Source organism: Malania oleifera, chromosome 4 (assembly GCF_029873635.1).
Source record: "Malania oleifera isolate guangnan ecotype guangnan chromosome 4, ASM2987363v1, whole genome shotgun sequence".
Taxonomy (NCBI): domain Eukaryota; kingdom Viridiplantae; phylum Streptophyta; class Magnoliopsida; order Santalales; family Ximeniaceae; genus Malania; species Malania oleifera.
In genome coordinates, this window is record NC_080420.1 from 48,692,599 (window position 1) to 48,720,226 (window position 27,628).

The 27,628-nt window shown below is 34.5% G+C and overlaps 1 protein-coding gene and 1 pseudogene across 5 annotated transcripts in view; one reads left to right on the forward strand and one right to left on the reverse strand.

Moving 5' to 3' along the window:
• LOC131154336 (inorganic pyrophosphatase TTM1) overlaps window positions 1-26,567 on the reverse strand; it is a 63,846-nt gene extending 37,279 nt beyond the window's left edge. For 2 of the 5 annotated variants that reach the window (XR_009136424.1, XM_058107036.1), the window contains exons 1-18: window positions 26,196-26,561; window positions 25,679-25,791; window positions 25,226-25,352; window positions 24,777-24,875; window positions 24,627-24,695; window positions 24,380-24,514; window positions 24,235-24,303; window positions 23,333-23,388; window positions 23,008-23,167; window positions 17,519-17,683; window positions 16,336-16,420; window positions 15,990-16,223; window positions 15,779-15,873; window positions 15,626-15,668; window positions 10,508-10,665; window positions 2,260-2,370; window positions 737-805; window positions 465-608 (exon numbers count right to left, since the gene is read on the reverse strand). Coding sequence is in view for 4 of the 5 variants with exons in the window: in XM_058107036.1 (XP_057963019.1) it covers window positions 465-608; window positions 737-805; window positions 2,260-2,370; window positions 10,508-10,665; window positions 15,626-15,668; window positions 15,779-15,873; window positions 15,990-16,223; window positions 16,336-16,420; window positions 17,519-17,683; window positions 23,008-23,167; window positions 23,333-23,388; window positions 24,235-24,303; window positions 24,380-24,514; window positions 24,627-24,695; window positions 24,777-24,875; window positions 25,226-25,352; window positions 25,679-25,791; window positions 26,196-26,312 (2,049 nt within the window). In the remaining variant the exon portion in view is untranslated. Of the gene's footprint in view, window positions 1-464; window positions 609-736; window positions 806-2,259; window positions 2,371-10,507; window positions 10,666-15,625; window positions 15,669-15,778; window positions 15,874-15,989; window positions 16,224-16,335; window positions 16,421-17,518; window positions 17,684-23,007; window positions 23,168-23,332; window positions 23,389-24,234; window positions 24,304-24,379; window positions 24,515-24,626; window positions 24,696-24,776; window positions 24,876-25,225; window positions 25,353-25,678; window positions 25,792-26,195 lie in introns of all 5 variants that reach the window. The other 3 variants (XM_058107034.1, XM_058107035.1, XM_058107037.1) reach the window with 3 other exon arrangements.
• On the forward strand, window positions 18,267-20,285 carry LOC131154331 (probable aquaporin PIP2-5; annotated as a pseudogene).
• Window positions 26,568-27,628: the final 1,061 nt, after the last annotated feature.

The window sequence follows — 27,628 nt, forward strand, 5'->3', positions numbered from 1 at the left end:
TTTGGATAAGTTGATTGGAAGTTGCCCAACATTCTAATTCATATAACGTAGCTAGTCTTATAGCCATCCTATAAAATTCCCTTTCAATTTTAGACCTATTGTACGATCACACAACACACCCAAGGCATTGCAGCATTTTAACCCAACTTGCTTTAACTTGACATCACATCTTGTTCAATTTCTATTTCAGACAGTATAATAGATCCAAGGAACCAATATCTACTATAACTAGGAATTTCTTGCCAAGTTCAATATTTTCTTCGTTATTCCTCCTAGAATTACTAAAATTGCATTTTACCATAAAGTTCTAATGTATCAAATGACTCAAAATTGGGGAAAAAATAAAATGAATTCTTATTTCAAATAGTGGAAACTTAAGAACCATGAAAAATCTTCAAATGATTTGTTACATTTAGAGCAGGAAATAATAATCTAAAAAATCTATAATTTTTTATTCTACTAACTTGTGCATGAACGAGATGTGGTTCAATATGCTGCTGGAACATTGGAAATACTGTCATCATGATCTCGTTTTGGGACATAAAACACCCTACTCTACTCTTGTCCCTTTGAACGCGAGCAATGAGATGTGAATGAACACCTCCAACCTGTTTTTTGCAGATAAGAGGTTAATCCATAGCAGTCCTGTTATCATCAATTAATTTTTAAAGAGTATATCTCTTTCAAGGAAGACATGTAAACGAAGCCCCAGAAATGAAGTTAGAAGTCATCTTACAACAGCTATCGAGAAATCAAGTGATTTGCGGATATCAGGATGCAAAGCATAAACACCTTCAAAAATGACCTGGTCAAATAAAATAAATACAATAGTCAGGGAATAAAAGTGATTACACTGGGTCAACCAGCACAAATCATCCAAAAAATAAAAACACATAGCCAAAAAAATTAATGACAAAAGCATCACATGTTCTATTAATAATAAAACTTAGTCAGAATATTTTTATCCTTCAAATCTGCAGTTGGGTCACGAAGATATCTATGTGGTCTTGGAGAAAAATAAACTAAGACTCCATATTTTATTGCTGGACATGCAAAGATTTGCAGGTTCTGTGTTGTTACAGCATAACCATTGCAAAGTGAAATACTTCTGTTGAAGCAATATTCTGATGGGAGGCAAAACTTATATGAATGATGTTGGTTTCATTGTGTGATGGTTTAACAAGTTGTACCTACAGACGTACTGAAAGATGCATTGACAGATGTATTGGTAGATGCATAGACAGAAACTTGAACAGATGCAATGCCAGATGCATCGACAGATGCATTTACAAAAGCATCTACAGCATACGTCTATTTTAGACACCCGATTATAGTAAATTAAGTTTACTGTATTTTGACTAATTTGAATATGTCTCCTACATTAAATATGTTTCCTATATTATATCTTGATTATGATCTTAATTAGATTTCTCATCGAAGTCTCTCTAAGCCCAAGAATTCTGAATTCCAAAACACATTTGTGTGAACTACAAAAAGATCTTGGAGATTCTTTTGTTTTCTTGTTGCTCTTGTACCTTGTATTGGGTGTAATCCCATGAGGACTGTGTTGTCTTGGGTGTTGTAGCATTGTGTATTAGTCAAAGATCCAAGTAGAGTAAGAGTGTCTCATTCATGTAATTAGGGAGATTCCCCATGGGGGCTGTGTTGCCCTGAGATCAGTGGCACTGTATTATGGCTGGTTGCCAAAGAGAGAGAGTGTGAGAAACGGTAGTCCTGGCCATGAGATGCTAAGTGTATTTAGCACTGGATCATAGTGAAAATACTCAAATTGGTTGGTTTGAGGAGTAGACATAGATCTGGTGACCAAACCACTATAAATCTTGTGTACCTCTCTAAATTGTGGTTTGACTATTATTTTATGATTGTTGTGTGAATGTATTTTAAATTAAATTGACCTCTTAAACAATCATTGACTGTGGTTCATTTACTCACTAATATTACTTTTAAAAATCAAGATTTTAAATTTGCCATTAAGTTTTAAAAGATCACCCAATTCATCATCCCCATCTTGAGTTCCCAACTGGACCAACAATTTCCTCAAGTAAATTGAACTCATCCTCACTAAGCCCTCATTGAGAGAATTGACTAAAGCGACCAACTGCCTTGAGGCTACAAGCACTGAATTTCCTTCCCTTTTTTTCTCTTTTCTAATTATTGGCCTTTGCTTGTTTACAGTACATCAAGCAAAATAAAACAGGAAAAGCATGCTCTGGAACCGCATTCATTTTGAGAACTTACCACTCCACAATCTTCAGAAACTTCTAGCTCCTTGAAGCCAGTACGCGAACCACTCTCCAAGTCAAATATGGGTACATTTGTTCTTCGACAGTTCCTTATGTCATTAATATTCTGAAAAGTCATGGAAAGAGATTGAAAATACAAACAATCAAAATTTTAGAAAGATGCTTAAGACAGATTTAATGATGTGACATGTCAAGCATATCAGTTTGATTCTACAGGATCTATAATTGTTGTTGCTACAGTTTCAAAATAAAATCTCGTGGTTGCACAAATCACTACAAGTTTTAAACTGGAAATCACATACTTATTACTACCACCATACTTATCTAGTGAAAATGTGACTAAGAAAAGTTTAAAATTACAATCATGTGGCAAATTTCCTGTCATCAAGAAAAAGAAATTAGCACCAATTAGTTCAGTTAAATGCGGGAAAACAATTACATTGTTGACCATATTATGAATATTAAGGATATTACTTGCAAACAAAAAATCCATTAAGAGGAACAAAAGAACAGAAAAGAATAAAATAAGAAACCACAAATGCTGATGAAAAGAGAGGAAAAAAATACCATCGTCTTTTGAATGGAAGACCAACAACCAAACCAAGCCTTAAGTCCCACTAGGTGGGGTCGGCTATATGAATCCTCTTCTGCCAATTTATGTGATTATGGACTATTTCTTTTGACAAATTCAGGGCTATTAAATCCCTACTCACTATCTCATTCAAGTTATTTTAGGTCTACCTCTACCCCTTCTACTGCCCCCATAGTAACTAACTCACTCTTCCTCATTGGCGCACGATGTGGCCTATGTTGCAATTGCCCAGACCGTTTGAGTTGTCCCTCCCTTATCTTATCTTATCTTATATAGGAGCTACACCTAACTTACCACAAATACGTTCATTTCTTAATTTATCTTTCAGTGTTATACAATTCATCAATCTAAACATTGCAAATATGTTCATTCCTTAATTTATCTTTCAATATTATACCATTCATCAATCTAAACATTTTCATCTTGGCAACTTTTACTTTTTGGATATTCTATTCCTTCATCGCCCAACATTCAGATCCATATAGCATAACTGGTCTTATAGCCGTCCTATAAAACTTCCCTTTTAATTTTAAGAGTATTATACCATCACAAAGCATACTTGGAGTACTTCTCCATTTTACTTAACCTGCTTTAACTCTATGCATTACATCATCTTCGATTTTTTTCTTCAGCTTGCGTAATAAATCCAAGGTATTGAAATCTACAAGTGCTATTTATTTCTTCATCATCAAGTTTAGTTTTGTTTACAATATTCCTCCTACCATAATTGAAATTACATTTCATATATTCTGTCTTATTTCTACTCATCCTAAACCCTCTAGATTCCAAAGCTTCTCTCCATTATTCTAACTTAGTCTCTACTCCGCCCCTAATTTCATCAATCAACACAATATCATCTACAAACAACATACACAATGGAACCTCATTTTGAATGCTCTTAATCAGTTGGTCCATCACTAAAGCAAAAAGATAAGGGCTCAAAGCAGATCCTTGATGTACACATATGGTGATGGAATATTCTCTAGTTTCTCCATCTATAATCCTTATACTAGTCATTACTCCATCTTACATATCCTTAATGACATCAATATACCTACTACATACACCTTTTTTTTCCTAAAACCCACCATAGAACTTCCTTAGGTACCCTATCATATGCTTTCTCTAAGTCAATAAATACCATATGCAAGTCCCTCTTCTTTTTCCTAAATTTTTCCATTAATCTTCTTAAAAGATATATGACTTTTGTGGTAAATCTCCCAGGCATAAACCCAAATTGATTTTCTAAGACCTTAGTTTCTAACATTAATCTTTGTTCAACTACACTTTCCCACAGTTTTATCATATGACTCATAAATTTAATTCCATGATAGTTATTACAATTTTTTGTATCTCATTTATTTTTGCATATAGGTATTAAAATGTTTTTCCTCCATTCAATTGGCATTTTCTTAGTTTTTATAATTGTTGTTAAATAAATGAGTTAACCATATAATTCCATTATAATCTAAGCATTTCCCAACTTCAATTGGGACGTTATCCGGTCCTACAGCTTTTCCATTTTTCATCTTTTTTAGTGTAAACTTAACTTCATTAATTCTAATTTTACGAAAAAATCTTATATTTTTAGTCTTTTCCTCATTTGTCAATTCTAAGTTTAAACCTTTTGTTTGATTTTCATTAAACAACCTACTAAAATAACTTAGTCATCTATCTTTTATGTCTTCTTCCTTAACCAAGACAATATCATCTTCACTTTTTATACATTTTACATTTCCTATGTCCTTACTCTTCCTTTCTCTAACTTTAGCAAGTTTAAATATATCTATTTTCCCTTCTTTTGTATATAATCTATCATAAAAACTATTAAATGATCTTTGTTTAGCTTCACTAACGGCATTTTTTGAATCTTTTTTCGCCTCTTTATACTTTTCAAAATTATCCATGTTTCTACATTTTTGCCATGTTTTATACCAAATTATTTTTGTCTTTATGACTTTTTGGACATCTTTATCCCACCACCAACTTTCTCTGCTATTCAAGAACTTTTCCCCTTGATTCACCTAAAATCTTTTTTCCAATATTTTTAATAGATCTAGCTAATCCATTCCAAAGAGTATTTGTATCTATCTCATCCTCTATAGTCCACTCCTAATCTTTGATCATTTTATCTTTAAATTTTATTATATTTTCACCCTTTAGGTTCCACCACCTAGTTCTCTTACACTAGTTTATTTTATCCTTTTTATTCCATTTTTAATACATTTATCTAACACTAAGACTCTATGTTGTGTGTTTAGACTTTCACCTAAAATAATTTTACAATCGTTGCATGATAAACAATCTACCCTCCTAGATTTTTTTATTTTTTAAAAAAAAAATCTACTTGACTTCTATTTTGTCCACTTTTCAAGTGTGATAAGTGTTTTTCTCTCTTCTTAAAGCAAGTATTCATTATAATAAAGTCTAAGATCATCTCCTAGACTTATTTTTATCTCCATGTCCATATTAGACTCTCATAACCTTTATTATACCTTCCAATGTGTCCATTCAGATATCCTCTTATGAATATTTTCTTAGTCCCTGGTATGCCTTCCATAACACTATCAATATCTTCGCAAAATTGTCTCTTAGGATTTTCTGCTAAGCCTACTTGAAGAGCATAAGCACTAATGATATTTATTATCTCTTGGCCTAATACCATCTTGATTTTTATAATTCTATCCCCAACTTTGTTTACATCAACAACGTTATCTTTTAAGTTTTTGTCTACAATAATTCCTACTCCATTCTTACGTTTTTCTTTTCCTATGTACCAAAGTTTAAATCCTGATTTATCAATTTCTCTAGTTTTCTCCCCCACCCATTTAGTTTCTTGAAGGCAAATTACATTAATTTATCTTCTAATCATTGTGTCCACAATCTCCATGCTTTTACCTGTAAGTGTCCCTATATTTCAAGTTGTTAATCTAATCCTAGTTCTTGAACTAGCTTCTTTACCTGCCCACGTCCTGAATTATGCAAGAACCCTCACATATTTGACACTGTACCCGGGCACCAACACAGCACATTGCTTCGGGCGATGACCTAGCCCATTCTGGCCCACTTTTCACTACACTTCGGCGGTACAAGTGCAGCGCGCGCTCGTAGGGGACGCTCCAACAAATATTTGGTAAGGATTCATTTCATAATGATCTGAGAAATTTTACGCTAACTGTCAACTACCTAACGCAACCCTCATCCTTTACCAGAACTTGGGACTGGCTGTATGTGAAAAAATTAGGACATTAAGTGCATCACAAGTGGAGTTTTTTTAATAGAAGAGCAAATATACCTAAAAGAAGTAAATTTCTATACTCTATACAGAAATAAAAGTTAATACAAATTAAATAAAATTACATTTAGAATGTCGGTTATTGTTTGAACATAAGAGGAAAAAAATTATTAGGTTAAATAAATAAAATAAACTAATAATATATATATATATATATATATACTGTCTATACTACAAATTAATAAAAGTACAAATAGGGTAAATAATTTTGTGAAAAATATTCTTCTATTTTAGAAGTAAGACAAAAAATTCCTAAAAGATATTATATTCAACCAAAATTAGAAAAATTACATTTATAAAATTTATTTTTTGAATCTAAAAGAAACTTTATTTGTCTAAAAAACAAAATAAACTAGCAATCTATATGCATATCATATATAAAAGTACAAATAGTGTAGAACATTTAGCAGACGTAAAATAAACATTATCTTTTAAAAGTACGACAAAGCATTTCTACAAAATCTACATTAAAAAAAAATATAGATAAATTTATGATAAAAAGTTTTTTATTTTAAATATACTAAAATTTGAACCCAAAAAAAATATATTTGAATAAAAAAAATGAAATAAACATAATAATATAAAAAATACTAAATAAAAGATATTTCAAAATAAAATAGCTAAATTCCATTGAAGTCTTCTTAAATTACTATGAAGCCATACAACAGTTAAATTAATAATAATATATTTCTAAAATAAATTTTAGAATAAACTTATAGGCCTAGAAGCACCCCCAACTAATAAGTTTTAATGTATTTGAAATTTAAAAACTCATTAATTGATCATTAAATAAACAAAAAAAAATTTATTTTACAAAATAAAAATATTGAAAATCGTATGTGTGTTTCTATAAATTTCTTATCTATAATGTTATGTGAAAATTAAATTTTAACAGTGTCAAAAATAATAAGTAAAAGATATATCTCAAAATAAAAATAGCTAGATTCCATTGACGTCTTCTAAAATTACTGTGAAGTGTCATACAATAGTTAGATTAATAATAGTATAACTTTTAAAATAAATTTTAGAATAAATTTATAGACCTAGAAGCACCCCCAACTAATAAATTTTATTTTTATTTGAAATTTAAAAACTCATTAATTGATAATTAAAATAAACAAAAAATAATTTTATTTTACAAAATAAAAAATAATGAAAACTATATGTGTATTTCTATAAATTTTTTATTTATAATGTTATGTGAAAATTAAATTTTTATATTTTGTGTAATTTTAATTATGTCTATCATATTATATCCCATATTGTAAAGACTTGTATCTACATGGTGCCATAATAGTATCTCATGTTCATGTTGTACTTTATAGTTCTAAGTATAATTTTTATAAAAAACTGTAAATATTCATACTTCAATATTTGTAAGTTAATTTATGACAACATATTATTAATTTGTATTTAAAATATATCGAAACTTCGTTAAGAATTATTAAAATATTTTACATTATAATTTACATGCAATCACTGACTAGTATATATAAAACTATAATATACAAATGAACATTTAATATTTTCAAAAAGAAAAGTATGTGTAACCCCACATTTGACTAACACAATTAAAAAAATAAAACATTTCACATAACAACGCCTAATAAATTGCAAAATTTCATTATAAATCCATCTTTATTTAACTGAAAACAATAAACTCTTTGGGCATGTTTAGTTGTAGAAAACAGTGTTTATTTTCCATATTTAGTTTTCAAAATAAATATAAAAATGCTAGCTTATTTTTCAGTTGTCCAAGATTTGATTTTAAAAGGTAGAAAATAAAGAGTTTGGCTAATTGTAGAAAACAATTTTCATTTTTCGTTTCTAGATTTCCAAATAATTACCAAAAAGATACCTTGCTTTCAATTTTCCACAAATTACATAAGAAATTAGAAATCTAGAAACAATAAAAAGATGTTTTCCAATTTTCGCATACAAATTTTAAGAATCAGCAAGCAAGGCGACTTTTTTTGTAATTATTTGAAAAATTGGAAATGGAAAATAAAACTACTTTTCATAAGTGAATAATGCCAAAAAAAAAATTATTGTCTTCTAGTTTTTACATAATTATAAAGCTCAATATACAGTGTTGGACCACAACCTAACAGCTTATAAGCTTTAAGGTAAGTGGTAATCTAACAAGTTATCAAAGCTGGTTACCAGGAGATCCTAGGATCTAGACTTCTAGTCTTGTTACCCCGCATTTATTATGTGTTTAAAAGTAGTTGTATTCCCTATAATTGGTGTTATTCTCATTTGTTTGTCTCTCCACATGCTGTTGGACTGCATGTGTGGGGGAGTGTTGAAGGTTGATATACGTTGTTGACCCACAACCTAACAGCTTAAATTTCAAGGTAAAGAGGTAATCTAACATATATATACAAATGTAGCAAAACTGACAAATAAGATGGCCCTTTTGTGCCTAGTAGCCTTTTTGGAATTCTTTGGAAAACTAAAAATGGAAAATGAAAATGTTTTCCCCTAGTAGACAGGCCTTTGGCATATTAAATGTTCTTTTTAGGTTTATAATGATAGAAGCCAGAAGCCAGGTTCTGTAATGGTTGGAGAGAGGTTCTATCAAGTTTATATGAAAGAAGTGAAGAATTGAGGTTTTGAGAGGAAGCGTCAGCTTGTAAGGAGTTTCCGTAACTAAGTGGCTAAAGAAAATTAAAGACATTAAGCTGAAACTACCATCCCATCCAATATAATTTACCTTCAGTGTGTGAAAACCCTTGAAGGTAAAATATTTAAATACACAAGACTGGGCTTTTTATACATGCTGGTAAGTTGCTTTAGGGATTTTTAATATCTTCTAGATTTGTAAGTGACAAATTATTTAAGGGGCTGTTCATATGATTTGTATTTTCTGTTTTCCCAGTAACGGTGAAGAATAGCTAATGACATTTCTCTGCAGACTGAAAACTAGAGTTTATGATGTTCAGTTTCTAGAATATACTTTTGTGGATTACATAACTCTATACAAAATTTTTAACTAAAAATTAAAACAAAATGACCAAGTGAATTTAAAATTTAGTTAAAATTAAATTCCACAAAATTTCCAAAATTTTGAAAAAAAAATAATAAAAATCATTTAAAAACACTTTTACCATTTTTTAATAGTCATAAACAATAGCATTGTTCGTGGAGTACTAAAAACGTGAGTTTTGGAATAAATTAATTAAGTAAAATCATGATAATTAATTTCTATTTCTGTTATAATATATTCTAATTCACTTGCATTTGCACTAATCTTAACATTTCTTTTTAATTTTTTTTTCAATGGCAAAACTGAACATGCGTTCTATTAAGATTTTTTATTTATTTTAGTTTTTAAAATATTAACCAAATAACTTGCTAGTTCTCTTTTCAGTTTTTAGTTTCTTCTAGTTTTTTTTTTTTTTGTTTACATAATTTTGGTAATGACCCCTAAAATTTTAAAAATGATATCAAAGAGCCCAATGATAACTTCTTCATATATTTTGTAGTTTCACATGGTCATGTTCAGCTGCAATTTTGTCCTGGCTACTGGGAATTCTCCCTCACAAGTAACATAAGGTTCTAAAAGCAGTGTGGATGTGACCCTAAATAGATCAGTACTTCATGGACCTAATCACTAACATTTCAATGGCTAGGACATTGATGCTAAAGAAGGCTTTACAAAGCTAACTAGTTATTAATTGCGCCGTCACCAATTACAATAACGCAGCCAGGGGTTTTACTGATCCTCCTACAGAAACTTCTATGGATGGCCATGGGATTTTCAGTTATAATGTAGAACAAACTTGACTGAATACATTGGTTACAGATGTTTTACTGGTCCTCCTACGGAAACTTTTAAGTTGGCCATGGGATTTTCAGTTCAAGATAATGTAGAAACCAACTTCACTGAATGCATTAGTTAAAGATGTTTCAAACATTTTTTGTTCATTAGATATTCCTGGTTATGGACTTAGAAGGCTTACTGGCACCACAGAAAATGAGCTTCCGGAAAATATTTTCTGCATTTTCTAGTGTTTGGGTGTTTCTGGAAATTTAAAGAAGGAAAATAGCTCACTTGGAGAAGTGGAAAAAACATCCAGACACAATAAGCACATTTTCTATAATCATATTCAAGATAACATTTTCTGTTGGAAGTACTCAACACCAGTAGAATGCTTGCACTGCTGTCAATCATTAATTAGAAGCCATGACCTATTTATAACTAAGAAAACTAGAGAAGTAGGTAGATGACTGGTCACCAAGATTTTGACCTGCCAGTCTCCAAGCATATATGGCAGGCCATATGCTTCGATTTTTCTCTGCAGGAAAAAATATAAAATAATAACAAGATGTTCATGATCATTGATGCCTTACCGTTTGAAGCAAAGAGTGGTCAAGAGAGCCAAACTCATCATACTTGAAGTCCTTTACTTGCTCAGATTTATAATAACTTTCAAGGGAAACTACTTCACAACCAACAATATTTGCCATTTTATGAGCCATGCTAGTTTTTCCAGATCCACTTGGACCTCCTGCAATCACATCGATAAAAACAGCACAGGATTGGAAACCATTTCAAAGCTCAAGCAATTTGAACCATTAAAGAAATGGGATAACCTGAAGCATTAAAGATTTGGATGTTACTTTAAAAAATAATTGCCAAAAAAAAAAATAGGAGCTTGAATGAGCTATTTTAAGACCACTTGAACTCGGCAGTAATATAGCTTCTTATGAAACAACTTCTAAAATATATTTCAAAACAATAAACAAACAAACTGCTTCAGCCAATTGCTGATTATAATTGGGCATTCCTATGCTGTACAACTTTTAAAAAGCGAACATGAAACATAATAAAATAATATTTTGTCACTTTTTCTCAACCTAAAAATTATTCGATATATCACAACCAACAAATCATTTGTTTGCACCTTAACTTTTGGTCTCATTATTTTATTCACCCTATTTAAACTCATCTACTATGGGAAAATTCTCAATTAATGATACCTTATAAAACCAACAAATTTTTTGTTTCTATGCTTTATCATTCATACATTCCCATCATCCTGTGCAATACCATAAGCAAATCTTTATTTTTCAGACGGACTAGAATTTGAAGAACTCAATTAGTTCCCTTCTGCAAAGTGTATCCATTTTAGAAATAAAGTCTCTTCCACAAGAGGCTTCTCAAAATCATATCTGCCCTTAAATATACACATGCACAGGTCACAACTGACCATGCATCTTGACTGTGGGACTAAAGGAAGAATAATGTCTCTAACAGTTGAAATCACAGACTTATGGTAGAATTTAATAATTTTAATTAGAAGTGTCCACTGGAAAACTGGTAGTTGGCCAAATTTGTAAATGTTCACTTTATAACTTCATCTAAACTAACACATCAACATTCAATTACTAACTTCAAATTCTTTAATACAGCCTCAACTCCTACGAGGAACCAGGCATATGTAGGCACACATACCATCTCGGCACCCAATTTCAAAGTGCTAGTAAAGGCTGTGCAGAACTAGCTGCAACACACTAGCTTAACTAGTCTGCTTAAGGTATACCACGGTTTGACCAAATGAACAAACTGACAATCGTCAAATATAAATGAAATAGAAGCAGTAAGCAAACATGAAAGAAAATGAGAGTAATGTGGCAAACCATAAAGAACAGCAATTCATTATTCACACCTACACAGGCAAGGGAGGTAAGGCTATACACATTTACAATTAGAATATTGATGAACACTCACCCTTTCCCTAAAGAGCTTTTATATGCTATTCTCACTCTATCACTAAGAGATATCAAAGTGACCAAGGAGTCATACCCACTATTTTCAAAAAGGTGTTATCCTACTTAAAGAATAAAATTTACACTACTAATGACATGATGGTTACCCATCCCATGGGCACAAGACAAGCAATAGTAGGCAAGCATGATGCCTTGAACAAGCTTGGTTCATGACATTTTCCTGAACCTCCCCTACTTATGCAATCAACGTCATAGTAGACTTTGATGCTAAGTGCCTTTCAAATTTCTCGAATAAAGGTTTCTTGTCTTCCACTAACACCTAGCTGATTTCTTCATTTCCAAGGCTCTTCCGCTTCGCTAAGAAATCCTGTCGCTTCCTCTGTGATGATGTGAACTCTCGATCTGCAAGAATATTTTAACTTCTAGTCTGTAAACTGCAAGGTCTTCATTGGTGCTCTAGTTGACTAACTTCGAGTTGAATCTTTAGTGTCACCTACAAATGATTTGAGGCAAACGTGAAACATAGGATAGACCTTCATCGAACCAAAGGGTCAGTCCTATAAGAGGCCTTCCCAACTTTGGCTAACATGGGGGTTGCTCCTTTATACTCATGAAGTAGTATCGCATCGCAACCTCGTAGTGACTTCATCTGTTTTGGATGAAGTTTAGCAAGCACCACCGGTTTTCTCCCTTGATCTGCACCTCTTCATCTGCTTCAACGCTTTCTTTAGTAGGTTTGGGCAATCTCTGCATTCTATCTCCATTCTTTGGTAAAAAAGCTACATTGTTGACTCCAGAGAAGAGAAGTAAGTGAAGACGCCCATTATTCGGGGGAATACTAGACAAATTTACCTTCACTTGAACTCTTTTGAGCATTGAAACAGAATTGAACCACAATAAGCAATTGCACCCGATTCTTATGGTTGGCAGTGAGGAAGTGGTGCAAATACTCCTCTAGTAGCCCAATGAATGTCTCTATTTGTCCAACTATTTGTGGATCGTATTCTGAAAAGTTTTGTCCAGAAGTTTCTAGTTGTATCAATATGCGCCTCTAGTGCATCTAATTTTTTTCGATATTAGTGCACAACATGGTTATATTACTAATGCAGCAAACAATCCCACACTCCAAAGCCAACCGAATCATAAAGCAATTAACAAAGATCTAATACCAACTAGCACGGGCCTAACACTTCACACCTTATGAAGGGTTGTGCACTAGTTGTAGCACATTAACTTAACTAGTCAATTGAAAGTAAATTGCAGTTTCACCACATGAACCAATTCACTGCCATTGAATACAAATAAAGTGGAAGTGGTATGCAACCATAAAAAGAGTCACATGGTAAACCATAAAGCAACGCGATTCATTATTCACATATCCGTGGTAACATGTGTTTAGAGAGGAGGCAAGTAGGTTAAACATGTTGACACGTTTACAATTGCCAAACACTTCACACCTTGTGAAGGATTGTGTAGCACTAACTGTAGCACATTAGCTTAACTAGTCAGTCGAAAGTAAACCAGAGTTTCACCATACGAACAAATTCACAGCTATCAAATATAAATATAGCGGAAGTAGTAAGCAAACATGAAAGAAAATGAGAGTCGCGGTAAACCGCAAAGCAACACAATTCGTTATTCACACCTCCATAGGTAACATGTGTTTAGTGAGGGACATAAGTAGGCTAAACACTTTTACAATAGCTAATGAGTTTTACAATGATTAACAAACATTCACTCTCCTCACTAAAGAGCCTTCTATGCTATTCTCACTCTGTCACTAGGAAACATCAAAGTGATCAAGTTGTCATATTCACTAGTTTCACTAAGGCATTATCCTACTCAAAGAATAAAACCTACACTATTATATACATGATGGTTACCCATCCGATGTGCAAAAGACAAGTGGGGTCACAGGCAAGCATGATGCCTTGAACAAGCTAGGCTTGTGACATTGGCCTCTCAACAATCTATTAAGAGCTTTGACCGGAAACCCTTGGACTATTGGGTCCAATATTCTCACAATTCAATAAGTATAATTATAGGGTAAACTCATATCAATTATATCTATCTTTGTGTGTTTTTGGGTGGGGCTGGAGGTGGGTTATGCTTTTACGCAACAAACATCATGCCCAAATGTCAAAACTAAGAGTAGATTATATTTAAAAATTAATAATTTTTAAGCTTGGATGGTTTTAGCACTTTGATTTTTTAGAAGTGACCATTTAGTAGCAAAAGGTGATAAGATTGGGTATTTGAGAGTTTTATTTTTTGTTAAATTAAATTAAATCTATAACTCCTTTAAAGGTGGCTTTTGATCATCCATTGGGTTTTCACTTGAAACAAAAAAATTGCCACATGCACAACCCGACAACATTCACATGAAATAGTTAATTCCAAAATATAATTTGGTTTAATTCATTATTTATGGGTGTTCTTATGTGGATCCATTTGCTTTTGCTTATTCATATGCATTATATATAAAGGTGCCTAGTTACATTCAAAATAGCTAACATTACTTATCTTATAGTTAAATGGGTTAAATGCAGCATAGTTAAATCAAAATATGTTTTTGGATTGAACGCAGCACAGTCAAGTGGGGAAATCGCATTTGCATGCACCTAAAGATTTTTTTATCATTACACTAGCATCTTTTTTCCCCCTAAAGGAAAGGGTCATGTTGTCACCAACTAAGCATTTAGAACCAAGGACTAGGTTTGAAATTTATACTTCTAAACTCAAAGGTCAATGCTTATTTTTGTGGCTATATAAGTTTATACTAATTAATGAGCAATTGTTTATATAATACAATTATGTTATTAGTTTCAAGGTGTTTAAATTGCTAAATCTTATTGACAAATTTTCAGTTATTTAATTTAATCACATCAAGTTCTGTATCGCATCTCACAAATAGCATTATTAATTTAATTTAATTTAGTGCATGTCTTGTTCATTGCAACACCCAAAACCTAAAGATCATAAATTCAAGTTAAGGAAAAAAAAAAGTCTCTCTAAATGTGCAGGTAGGGCATACATGATGCCTTCACCAAAAACACCACTACACCTCCCCCCCCCCCCCCCCCCAAAAAAAAAAAAAAAAAAACAAAAAAGGGCAACCTAAGGCAAATTCACACAGGAGCATTGTGCACTAAGTGTAGCATTACCAATTATTAGCCAGGTCCACATTGTTGGTGGTCCTTCTATAAGGTTAGGTTTCATTACTTATTGGTACATTATAATAATATGTTTCTATTTGTTTTTGTTCCTTAAAATATCCTTCCACAACCCTTCAAAGCAGAAAGAAATAAATGTTTCATAGATTTTACACGAGATCCTTCCTGTTGTTTTGTATAATAATTTGCCATACCCTATAAGATCTGACAAACTATTTATTACAAGTTGCTATTAAAATGAAGATAATTGTTGGTTAGGTTTTGTTCTTTTTATGATGAATTATTCACTGTTAGAAAGTATTTGTTCCTAATGGTGTAGGAACCACGTTTGTCCTATGGCATCTCCCGTATGCAAAAAATATACTTTTGGTTTACAAGGTGTACATAGCACATGATACTCCTAGTATAAATATAGACGTAAGTGTGAATGCACTATATCAGCCAATTGATAAGGCCAAAATAAAATGTCATGACAGGATTCATCCTGACAACATTTCAAAAAAGCATAACAAGCATGCAATCAAGCCAGTGAGAGAGAGAGAGAGAGAGTCGCTTAAAAAATAACCAATTCCAACTATGACTGGAAGACCTTTATTCTCCAACAAAGCCTGAAAAGAAAGGAAAGTATAAGAAATTTGGATCTGCTTAAAAGTACAAGTACTTGATGCTCTCAGAAAGGAGCTTTTGTACCCATATCAAATAATCTTAGACACCTTACCTGTATTGCTTGAACAGAAAGAAGCAATCCCCTATCCAAGTCATATGAATCAGGCATTGGAGCAAGCTGCATGGTATCCCTGAAAGAAGGAGGATCTGTGGTTGCTTCATGAGAGAAGTTTGTAAATAGAAAACAGTGTATCACCCCAAGATATAATCACCCAAGAAAAATGATGACATAAGAAACATGTTTCTTGCTAGAGGCTGCATACCAGTTCCAGGGCTATTCATATGCTGAGGATCTAATGAGATGAAATGCCATGTTGCTAGTACAGGCTCAATCTTAGATTTTGTTGGGGATCGAGTCCATGGTTGAGATAGATCCTCAAGCCGAGTAACAAGATTTGGAGTAACACGTATTGGCCTTGGTGCAACAATTAACCTTTCTTGAGTACTAACAAGAGATGCATTAGACAAAAGCGGTGGTGTATTAAGTCGAGGTACACCTGCAAATGGAATTAAATAATTGGAAACAGCTATAAAGAACTAAAGTAAAGAAACAACCAATATGTGAAGAATAGGGAGAATTAAAAATGAAAAACTTGACCAATTCCCAACCTTTTCTCTCAAGAATCATTTCTAGATATGATTTAGTGATCCATGGTCCATTGATACCCATCCTTAGTGCCTCAGCTCCAACTGCCTACACAGAAAAACAGACGAACAGCGACAAAAATAAAGGGTTGTCATGGAAATTCCCTCTCAAGGGCCTAAGAATGACTTTATTTTAAGGTGGGGTCAGCATGAAATTTGTCTACTCATTGACAGCTAAAGTGGATAGATAATCTTGATACATCAATATGCATTTATGATATATACCTTCTCCTTGTAACACATGACTGAGCAAATAATCATAGTTTAAGCTGACCGTAAACCACATGACACCATATATTTTCCTACTATTGACATTGTTGTAGCTACAAAGGCAAATTGGCGAATCAAAATTGCTTATTGATTACCACGTTTTACAATCACAATTTGCAAAGCATACCAGCTGTTTTTGTAAAATGTGATTATATCATGTATAATATTAATAAGGATCTTCCATATACTAAAAATGCATAAGCAAAATTCCCAGACACAAAATTTTCAGGTTTGGATTTGGTGATTGATTATGCAACCTCAAAAATGGCTCACAAACACCTCTTAACCCTAAGAAGCTGCTTGTCTTTGAATTCTTCCCTCTTCTCTTACCAACAAATTCTCTGAAATGTGAAATATTAGAAGAACAAATAAAATAAACAAGGAAAAATCGAGTTTTTCTGTAAAACATAATGAATATCAATTATCATATGATCTAATGCAAACTTCATCCTATGCTGACCATATTGGCATGAAGCTGTTAACAGACATGTTAAGGAATAAAAAAATAAATCCTACATAAAAGGGCAAAAGACACTTACCTCCCTGTGGTTTGCCAAAAAAACAAGGACCTCCCCTAAGGTTTCAAAAATCTAATTGACCTCCCTTGAGGTTTCAAAAATGCCACAAACCTCCCCTAAGATTTGCAAAAAACACAAGAACCACCTCTCAAAAGACTTGTCTTTTTGCAAAATACAAGGGGAGATCTATGTTTTTTTAACAAACCTTGAGTGAAGTCCTTGGAATTTTTGAAACCTCAGGGGAGGTCCTTGGAATTTTAAAACCTCTGAGGAGGTCAGCGTCTTTTTGTCAAACCTCAGGGGAGGCCAATGTCTTTTGCCCCAAATAAAATTCGATAGCAACAAAATTGAGTTCATACTTTCCTATTAGTGCCTCTCAGCACCATGAATGTGTCACCAAGAGTATCAATAGTTTCAAGTGACACTGAAAGATTGCCATTACTAACTGATGTAGATGCACGTTTATAACTGACTACAACAGTGTACCCCAAAGCCAGCAACCCTCCAAGAGTCATGCGTCCAACCTGTTCCAAGTTTAGAGAGTAACAAACTCATAAAGTTTTATTAAAATTGAGTGAGCAACGAAAAAACACACAAAATAACATGTCCATAATTTTCTATGTGCCTTCTAACAAAAGTTTCCAATAAAAGAAAAACATTTAAATTATGATGTTGTTATTATTTGTTTAATAGGGATAGGGCTATAGATGTGTTTAAAACAAAGACAATTCTACTCTACTGAAATAAATCATGAATTATAGAAATCTATGGAGACATTAAATAAAGTCCCTTCTTTAGAGTTTTTTCCTTTTTGGATTTCTTTATAATAAAATATTAAATAACGGTTCATAGGAACTTTTTTTCCCACTTTGATGCGTCCCAAAACTCACTAGATGGTCCAGCGAGTTTTAAACAACCAGGGCTGCACTGATTGACACGTGGTGGCCAATTCTCGCTGGATGGTCCAGCGAGTTTTCCTTAAAACTCACTAGACCATCCAACGAGTTTTGTATGGGACCTTTTTTTCTGTCTCCCCTGACGGAAGCAGGAGCGGGTTCGTCAGTTCCTCCTCCACAACCCCGCTGATTTCAAGTGGGTTTGTCTCCGATGCTGCTTTCGATTTCAAGTGGGTTCGTCTTCACCAGCTCCGCTGATGGGTCCGTGAAGGTATGGCGGAGGGAGCTGCACAAAAAAGGCACAAAGGTGTGGAGCGTGTCAGGGTTGGCGGCGGATCTGCAACAGATGGCCATGATGCAACAGCTGACGTCACCTGTGGCGGTGCCGGATGTAGCAACAAGCAGTGTCGCATTAGTGATGGCAAGATGGGAGCTCCTTTGTTGTGCACAAAGAATATGGATTTTTTTTTTTTTGGGGGGGGGGGGGGGTGCTAGGTTGCTGGTTAAAGAAGAAAAGGAGTGGGTAGTATAGGAATAAATAAATAATAATATTTTTTAATAAATTTTCTTTCTTGTTTTAAATAAAAAATATATTAAAGAATCAAAGGGGAGAGGGGGCAGTCGGCCTCTTGTGTGTAAAAATAAAGGAGAAAGGGTTGACTTTTCGATTTCCAATTTTAAATTAATAAAGCAATGCAACTAATAGAGGTAGGTGGGTTTGTGCTTCTTTTGAAAGGAAATGGCCATGTGTCATTATAGTGGTCATTGATGTGGGGAGAAGTTGAAGGTAAGGATTTTGATCCAAGTCTTATTTAGTTGTTCAATAAAGGAGAGCCATGTGTCCATAAAAAATCGAAAACATTTCCTTTTTGTGTGGTTTCCTTTTTATCTAGAAAAACAATAATAAATATGAAATTACCTAAAAATATATAAATAAATTCAAAAAATCAAAAATTGTATATAATTTCCTATTTTTCGTAAATATTGAAAATCCAAAAAATGAATGAAAAACCCATTGCAGAGAGGCATAGCCAAGGACGTGGAGGTCAGCAGGCATGACGGGTTCTCCGGCAAAGATTACCAGGATCGGCCTCCGGTGCCCCTGGTCAACCCACAGGAACTCAACAAGTGGTCTTTCTACAGAGCCATCATCGACGAGTTCATCGCCACACTCTTGTTCCTCTACATTACGGTGTTGACGATGATCGGCTACAAGAGCCAAACTGACCCTCTCAAGAAACCCGACAAATGCGCCCGCGTTGGTGTCCTCGGCATCACGTGGGCCTTCGGTGATCTTCGTCCTCGTCTACAACACCGCTGGCATCTCCAGTAAGTGTAAAAATGAAGCATAGAACCCTCCGCTACTTTCTCAACACCAAATTTATTTGCTACAAGTCATCTCTGTGAAATGTTCTTTTTTTTAGTATGATTATTCTATTAAATCGAACCCATTTAACAATAACATTGAATTAAGGTTGTGTTTGAGAAAAATTTTTGATAGTTGATAGTATTTACTCCGGCAACCCTGAGCCCTCCCCAGCTATCTCCCCTGAACTAATCGTGTTTTGAACTAAGTTCTAGTATAATCGTTGATCTAGTAAAGGAAACCCATTAAGCGATTTGTGTGAATAATGTCGTGTATAAGTGAATGGATGGCGATTGTGTCAATAATGTGAAGGTGGGCACATCAACCCAGCAGTGACATTCCGGCTGTTCCTGGCACGGAAGGTGTCGCTGGTGCGAGCACTGATGTACATGGTGGCTCGGTGTTTGGGGACCATCTGTGGAGTGGGTCTGGTCAAGACGTTCCAATCCGCTTTCTACCACAGGTACGGTGGCAGAGCCAACAATCTCGCCGACAGCTACAGCACCGGCACAGGCCTCGCTGCCGATATCATCGGCACCTTCATCCTTGCCTACACTGTCTTCTCTGCCACTGACCACAAGCAAAACGCCAGAGACTCTCACGTCCCCGTAAGTACCAAAAATTAATTTACAAACCAGCAGATAAAAGATCTTTTCATTTGCGAAAAAGAAAACCAAATTATGCCCTTCAATAATTAAGTCTGATGTTTGAAAATTGATGGTGTTGGCACCACTCCCAATTGGATTTGCTGTGTTCATGGTGGCCACAATTCCGATCACCAAGACCGGCATCAACCCAGCTCGGAGTCTGGGGGCTGCGGTGATCTACAACGAAGACAAAGCCTGGGATGACCAAGTACGATGACCAAGTACAGTATCATCTCAAATCAGCTCCTTTGCTCTCCTTTCTTCCCTTATTTTGCATGGCCATCTGTTGCTGATCCGGAACCAGCCCCAACACGCTCCACACCTTCATGCCTTTTCCACGCAGCTCCCTCCGCCATACCTTCATGGACCCATCGGTGGAGCCAGTGAAGACGAACCCACTCGAAATCGGAAGCAGCATTAGAGACGAACCCACTCGAAATCGGCAGGGTTGTGGAGGAGGATCTGATGAACCGGCTGCCACTTTTGCCGGGGGAGAGAGAAAATACGTCCCATGCAAAACTCGCTGGACATCCAGCGAGTTTTGGGATGCATCAAAGTGGAAAAAAAGTTCCCACCAAACCTTTATTTACTATTTTATTATAAAAAAAAAAATCAAAAAAAGGAAAAAAAACTCCCCTTATTTATATTTACATTTTTTACTCAAATATTGAGCTAAGCCTCTTTTTGCTAGCCAACTGCACACGCCTAAAATAGTTAGCAACTGTATTGGCTCATCAATGCAAAAAATACATCAGCGGCAGAACAGTGCAACACTCAGTTGCAGAACCAAATTATAAGATTGAAATGGGCATGAATCAAAGTCAATTCAACTGTCACCTAGAACAGTTTTTAGAAGGGGAATGAGATTACAAATTTATAGTAGACCATGTGCTAAAATTGTAGTACATTAAGGTATGCTTATATAGTAAATGCGTGAAAAATGTGTAGGATTAATGATATGTTAAAGATGATTCTAAATTTTTAAAAAAGATCTTACTTGGTAAGGAAGACAGATAATAACTCAAAATAAAATTAGTATGCAGCAATGCTCCACTTTTTCCTAATGAAAATACATCTTATGAAAAATATTGATTTGAAACTTTGGATAGATATTTGGCAGTATAGTTGAACAAAAATGTAACATGTTTTATAACGTTTTGCACCAATTTGCAATTCACTAGGATTTTTACATTTTCCAGTAGATATGAGCTATTCCTTGCCAGCATTTGACAAAGACTTGCTGTTATTTTCAGAACAGGAAGTTTATCGGGTTTTGGCAATATGCATTATCATACATATACACCACCTAATTAGTCACAGGCTCCCAAAATAGCATACCCATTGCATCCCACTCCAACCCCAAGCTTAGGGTCCTTCCTAAAGCAACACACAGGCACCAGCTATTGGCTGCACAGAAGTCCAGGTCACCCTGGGCCATGCTTTACTTGCCCTGAGCAGGTGGCGAATGGCAATAGACCTAACAGGGGGTCCCTTTTCCTCACTGTGGGATAGCAGCAACACAAGCTGTGGAACTCAGAAGTAGCAGGGGTCTAATTGATCTGTGATTTACTAACATCATCCCTCCTCCACCCCTGCACAGAAGGGATGGGGAACTCAAAAGCTCCTCAGCAACTAGATACCTCAGCCAGTGGCAGATATCAGGGTGCCACTTTGAGATGATGCTGATGACTGCAGCATGAACTTCACAAGAGCAAATCCAGTGGAATGGTTTCCATCAAATCAATTTCCTAGCCCTGCCATCATCCTCTCCCTTGCCTGCTCTGGGCAACACTATGAATTAAGAGGTCTTAGACTGGTGGCTAGGATTGACAGCTTGCTGAGTTAGGTGCCCACCCTTTGGGTTGGTTTTTGGTGTCATGAATTCATTGATTGTACATCCGACATGTTACTGCAGGTGAATATTCCATGCTACTGCAGAAAGACACCCTTTACATCTGTTACCCATAATTTTTTGTACTTGCAGCATGAAGGCTGCACCTACTTTCTCATGAAGGCTGCTCAGTAAAACCAAGTGCACCTTCCACTATAGCAGGGGTGAGTATTTATAGAGCTGCTTAGCTGTTCTACCTTGGTTTGACTCAGTCCCCAACCCTCATTTGCAACAACCAACAATAAAAAAAAAAAAAAAAACACCTTTTCACCTACTAGGCTTATGCTTGCAGCATGGGGCCTGCACCAACTTTCTGACGAAGAGTATAAAACCCAGTGAATCACCTACAGGGATGACTCTTCATAGTATTGCGATTGTTCTCCCTTGGTTTGCAGACATGAAGGCTGCACCTACTTTCTGATGAAGAATGCTCGGTAAAACCAAGTGCGCCTCATACTAGCAGGAGTGACTATTCATACAGCTGCCTTGCTGTTCTAGTCCCTTGGTTTCACTCAGTTCCCAACCCCGTCTGCAACCAAAAAAAAACAGATACCTTTTTACTTACTAGGTTATTACCCATGATTTCGTAGCGCTTGCAAGTTGCGACATGGGGGCTGTACAAACATTCTAATGAAAGAGTATAAAATCCAGTGAACCACCAACTAGCAGGGATGATGGCATTTCAACCCCATACAGTTTTGATTGCTGTGCCTTCAATAGCCATAATGAATGTGAAAGCACAAGTGCCAGAACAACTTAAAGCATAAAAAACTGTGCAATTCTTAAAATTTTCATGACCATTTTATTATTGCATAGCTATCAAAATATAAAAATAAAAATAAAAGAGATACAATAAGAACAAAGGAAACAAAAGAACAAGACAAGGCAATCTTGTTACATGGGAAAGTCCCTGATTTGCTGAATTTAACCTCCATAATACTTCAATTACACTATGATTCAACAATTACGCATTTATTTACAGTAATTTCAATAATGATGCTCCACTAATGAAGCATTGATTTACTATTAGTATAGTCTAAAACCTTACCTCAAACTCAGCTTTTGGCCTGATAATATAATTTTTATCAACAATCCTTTGATCTCCTAGTGAGAGATAATATCTGATCCCTGATTGCCGCACCTTAAGCCAATCATTTATCCGTGCTTCTTCACTTGCTGATGGAGGCCTAAGGTACATCTCAATAAAACTGAGGAAAAACAAAATTTTGGGTACACTCAGTTGTGAGAGAGAGAGAGAGAGAGAGAGAGAGAGAGATGCAAAGAAACTGCAAGAAAAGCAATCAAACTTTTTTAATTAATATTGGAAAAAAAATTTAACAGCCAGGAATAAACAAGCCAACTAACACACTCACTTATCTGCCTGCACTTCATTTCCATGAAGAGGGTGAGAAGACAGCTCATTTGATACCTGTTACAGGCTTAACCTTTTAGTTAAGAGGCATCAATCAAAAATGAAACAACAATCAACAGCTTTAGTTTCCAAAAAAAAAAATATATCAATACAAACCAAGACCAATAGATGGAAATTTAGGATAAGATAGTTTTAAAGAAGCATAATATAAAAGGAGCGGGCAGAACACACAATGGTGACGCACAAATGCATATATATAAGAGGAGAGGGAATAGCAAATTTTCAAACCTGGCAGCTATGTTGCAACAAAACTATCTTGAATCCATGAAAAAAAAAATGGTCAAAGCTGTAAATCAGAATAATGCACCAAAACTAATTACTTTTGTATCACTTTTTTGCGTTTTTGGCCTCTAAAGGTTTTCTATTTTCTGTATTGACACTCCATGGCTCCACTCTTACAAAGCCCTGCATATTATTTGCTCATCAAAGCAATATTGTAAGTCATTTCTCTATGATTCAGAATGTTAGATGACACAATATCCTACACTATGATTTATAATTCTATGGCAGAATTGACAGCATATTGGACAAGAATCAGCATCCTTGAAATTGAATTAATAAAGTTTAAGCACGCATAGACAAATCATAATAATAAATTCTGTGCACTAAGAAGTTTCTCAAAATGATTCAATAGGTACTATAACTTGAAAGCGCATAGAAGATATCAAGGATTTAAGGGCAGATTGTGTCAAATGTCAAGCTTTGTAAGCAAATACCCATAAGTGTCCCAAGGCATCATGCTTTATGCAACCATAATTGCATGAAAAGTGAAGGGTGGAACAATTCCTATATATGTGAATAGGACAAACAAACATAATCCATATCCAGGAAATTATTAACAACCTCACTTTTGCATTTCAGCTTGTAGATTGGCTCTCTGAATGATGAAACAAAGCTGTTATTAATCCTAATCTGCAGAATAGATCAAACAAACAGAATTAACCCCAATAAAGTGAAACAATACAAGTGAGGATATTAAAACACCAACCTGTGCATGATGAAGGTCTGGTTCAATGTGCTTTCTAAACAATGGGAAAATGCTGTCAATAAGGTAGTCCAATGAACAAGAATCTCCAATATCATATTGAACTTTGGAAAGAAGGCTAAAATGAACACCACCAACCTGACTCACCAAAAGATTGCATAGAACATAACATCAATAATTCATCTCCATGGTGCCTCATTGAAAGTGAAACACAGATCAGGTGGGTTTTAAAACAAAATTTAAAAATTACCACTGCAACTCGAATATCTAACAAAGAGCGCAATCTTGCATGAAGAGCATAGGTACCGTCAACAATTACCTAGAGAGTGCAGAGTTACTAACCAATGAACAATCAATTGTAATTGAGTTAACTCAAGTAATTTAGTATATACATGCTTACCACTCCAGATGAAGCACTATTGATTTCTTTTGAGCCAACACGCCTTTTTTCATGAAAGTCAAATACTGGGGCCAAAGTATCTTTACCTTTTGACAAATCCTATTCACATAAAGAAAGTTTTTGAAAATGCATAAACATATGAACAAGTTCACGCAAATATATATATACAGACAAATATATAGATATAAAAACACACACATATAGACACTATATAGGCAGTTTCACATGAATGCAGATGTAATACTAATTGTCACAGTTATCAGTGCAATGAGATTATCCATCAAAACTCAAGTTGGTTTGGCACGTGATCAAAGCAGGCTTTACCAAACAGTTTTCATACACTAGAAGAAAATAGTGAGAACAGGATTGACTGTACTAAACATCATCCAATGTAATTATGTACATTAGAATTGAATTCTGTGTCAAAGAAGTGAGAAGTAGACACAAACCTCGAGATTTTTAACTAAAGCATCAAAATCAATGGAATCCAAATCATTCCCATCATCAACTCCATCACGGTAGTTTTCCATTGACACGGCCGTACAAGGAATTACAGATGCTACCTTCTCTGCTAAGCTTCACAGACCATCAAATTCACGCAATAAATTAGAACAATTCAAAAGAAAACACGATAAAAAATCAAAATCAATTTAATCCAAATCATTCCCATCATCATCTCCATCACGTTAGTTTTCCATTGACACAACCATACAAGGAATTACAGATGCTACTATCTCTGCTAAGCTTCACAGACCATTAAAATCACGCAATAAATTAGAACGATTCGAAAACAAGAGCTAAAATTAGAACAAAGCTACTATCAGTTCTTAGTCAACGTTTCCCTCATAAAAATAGCTAAAACATAAAAAATAATGACATACAAATTTAAATGGCACATGTACCTTGTTTTACCCGAACCACTAGGACCACCAATGCCAACCGTCACAAGACCTTCCTTTTTCTCTCGAAGTTCTTGGATAGATTTTACTAACAAATAGTACCCATGATCAAAAGACTGCAAAGAAAGAGCAAGATGATATATACTAAGACATAAATTTTCCTCAAGAATGTCAACGCACTATTTTATGGGAAGAGATCAAGATTAAAATTCAGCACTTTATTCCAAATCGATGACTATCCTCCTTCCCCATGGCATTTCTAGTAAGTAATATCCTGCCACTATAGCTCAGAAATATAGGCAGCAACATTGCAAAATCAAATTGCAAACCAGCACTGAGAAATCAAGCAACCACGACCTCAAGCACAAATATATGCACAGGTAACAAAATATTTAAACACGGAACCACATAATTCGCTTAGAAACTCCCGTTTCAGCTTATCTAACCACGAATCAATGAGTTGAAATTTCAAAAACCTAGAAACAGGGAATGGTACGAGTACTGTCGAGGTAATTCGTACCGCATGGAGAGGCAGGGACTGGAGGATGGAAGAAGACAAGGTCGAAGAACTGGAAGGTTGCTGAAAGTAATCTCGGCCTCCTTCTTGGAACACTCGCTGGACCACTTCATCATCCATTGCCAATAGCGCCAACCTCTGCAACCTTGTTGCTGCTGTTAACGCTATTGTGGGGAGGGAATAACCTGCATTTGCAAAAAGATCAAATGGAGTTTGGTGGCTTTCTCCTGCTTTTTATTTGTACTTCCTTTTCCTCGCCAGGCTAAGGTCCCGCTTCTTCTTCTTTTATTTTTTTCCCTCTTTCTGGTTCGTGCTTTTGTTTCAGGGTAAAATGCTAAAATCCCAAAAACATCTATGAATTCTCTTTACATGACACTCTAATTTTCGGACAACTAAAAATAACTTCCATTTTGTTATGAAATATAGGTGGATTCCCAGGTCAATCATTAACCTAACTCTTATATCTATACTAATTCATGACCCATGAACCTATCCCATAGATTTGCACTAATTATATTTCATGTGAATCTATCCGATATGTTTGCACTAATGAAGTTAGGATAAGCTAACTTGTGAAGGCTATAAATATCTTTTCCCACATAACCAATATAAGGAAGAAAAGTGGAATAGATAAAGAAAAAAATAGATATCTTGTACAAAGTTAGTTCCGATATTTAGCACAAGATTGATTCCAAATCATCTTATAATTCCGCTCGTGATAGTGAAGTTTTTTATCTCATACGTCCGTGAAGTAGACATAACTGGATCATGTAAATTTTTGTCTCGTTTTATTTAATTTTCTATTTATTTTATTGCATTTTTATAGCAAGTTATCAGCACGAGACTGTAACCAACTGATATATTTTTTTAATTCTTATTTAATTTATGAGGTTCTAATCAACTAACATATTTTTATATATTTATATCACATATATATATATATATATATATATATATATATTTGAAGTATCAATCTTCATAGGAGATGATAAAATAGTTCTCCTGAAAAAGCTATATGTATATTTAAATTTTCCGTATATATATTTAATATTTCAAAAAGATAAACCTCCTGAAGAGGTAATGTATATTTAAATTTCCGTATATATATTTAATCTTCCGAAAAGACAGACCTCCTGAAGAGACAATATATTTAAATCTCTCGTATTCATATTTAATCTCCCGAAGAGATACCTCGTGAATAGGCTATATATATCTAATCTCCTAAAAAAATGGTAAATATTTACCTCCCGAAGAGGGAAAATGTTTAACCTCTCGAAAAGATGTTCAAATCGACCTCCTTAAGAGGTGAAACGTTTATCCTCCAAATGAAATAGTATATTTAACCTCCGGAAGATGTGGTAATTTATTATCCAATTTAACATTATAAATTAGAATCATACTCTTGAAGAATACAAATTGAGAATTATAAAATAATG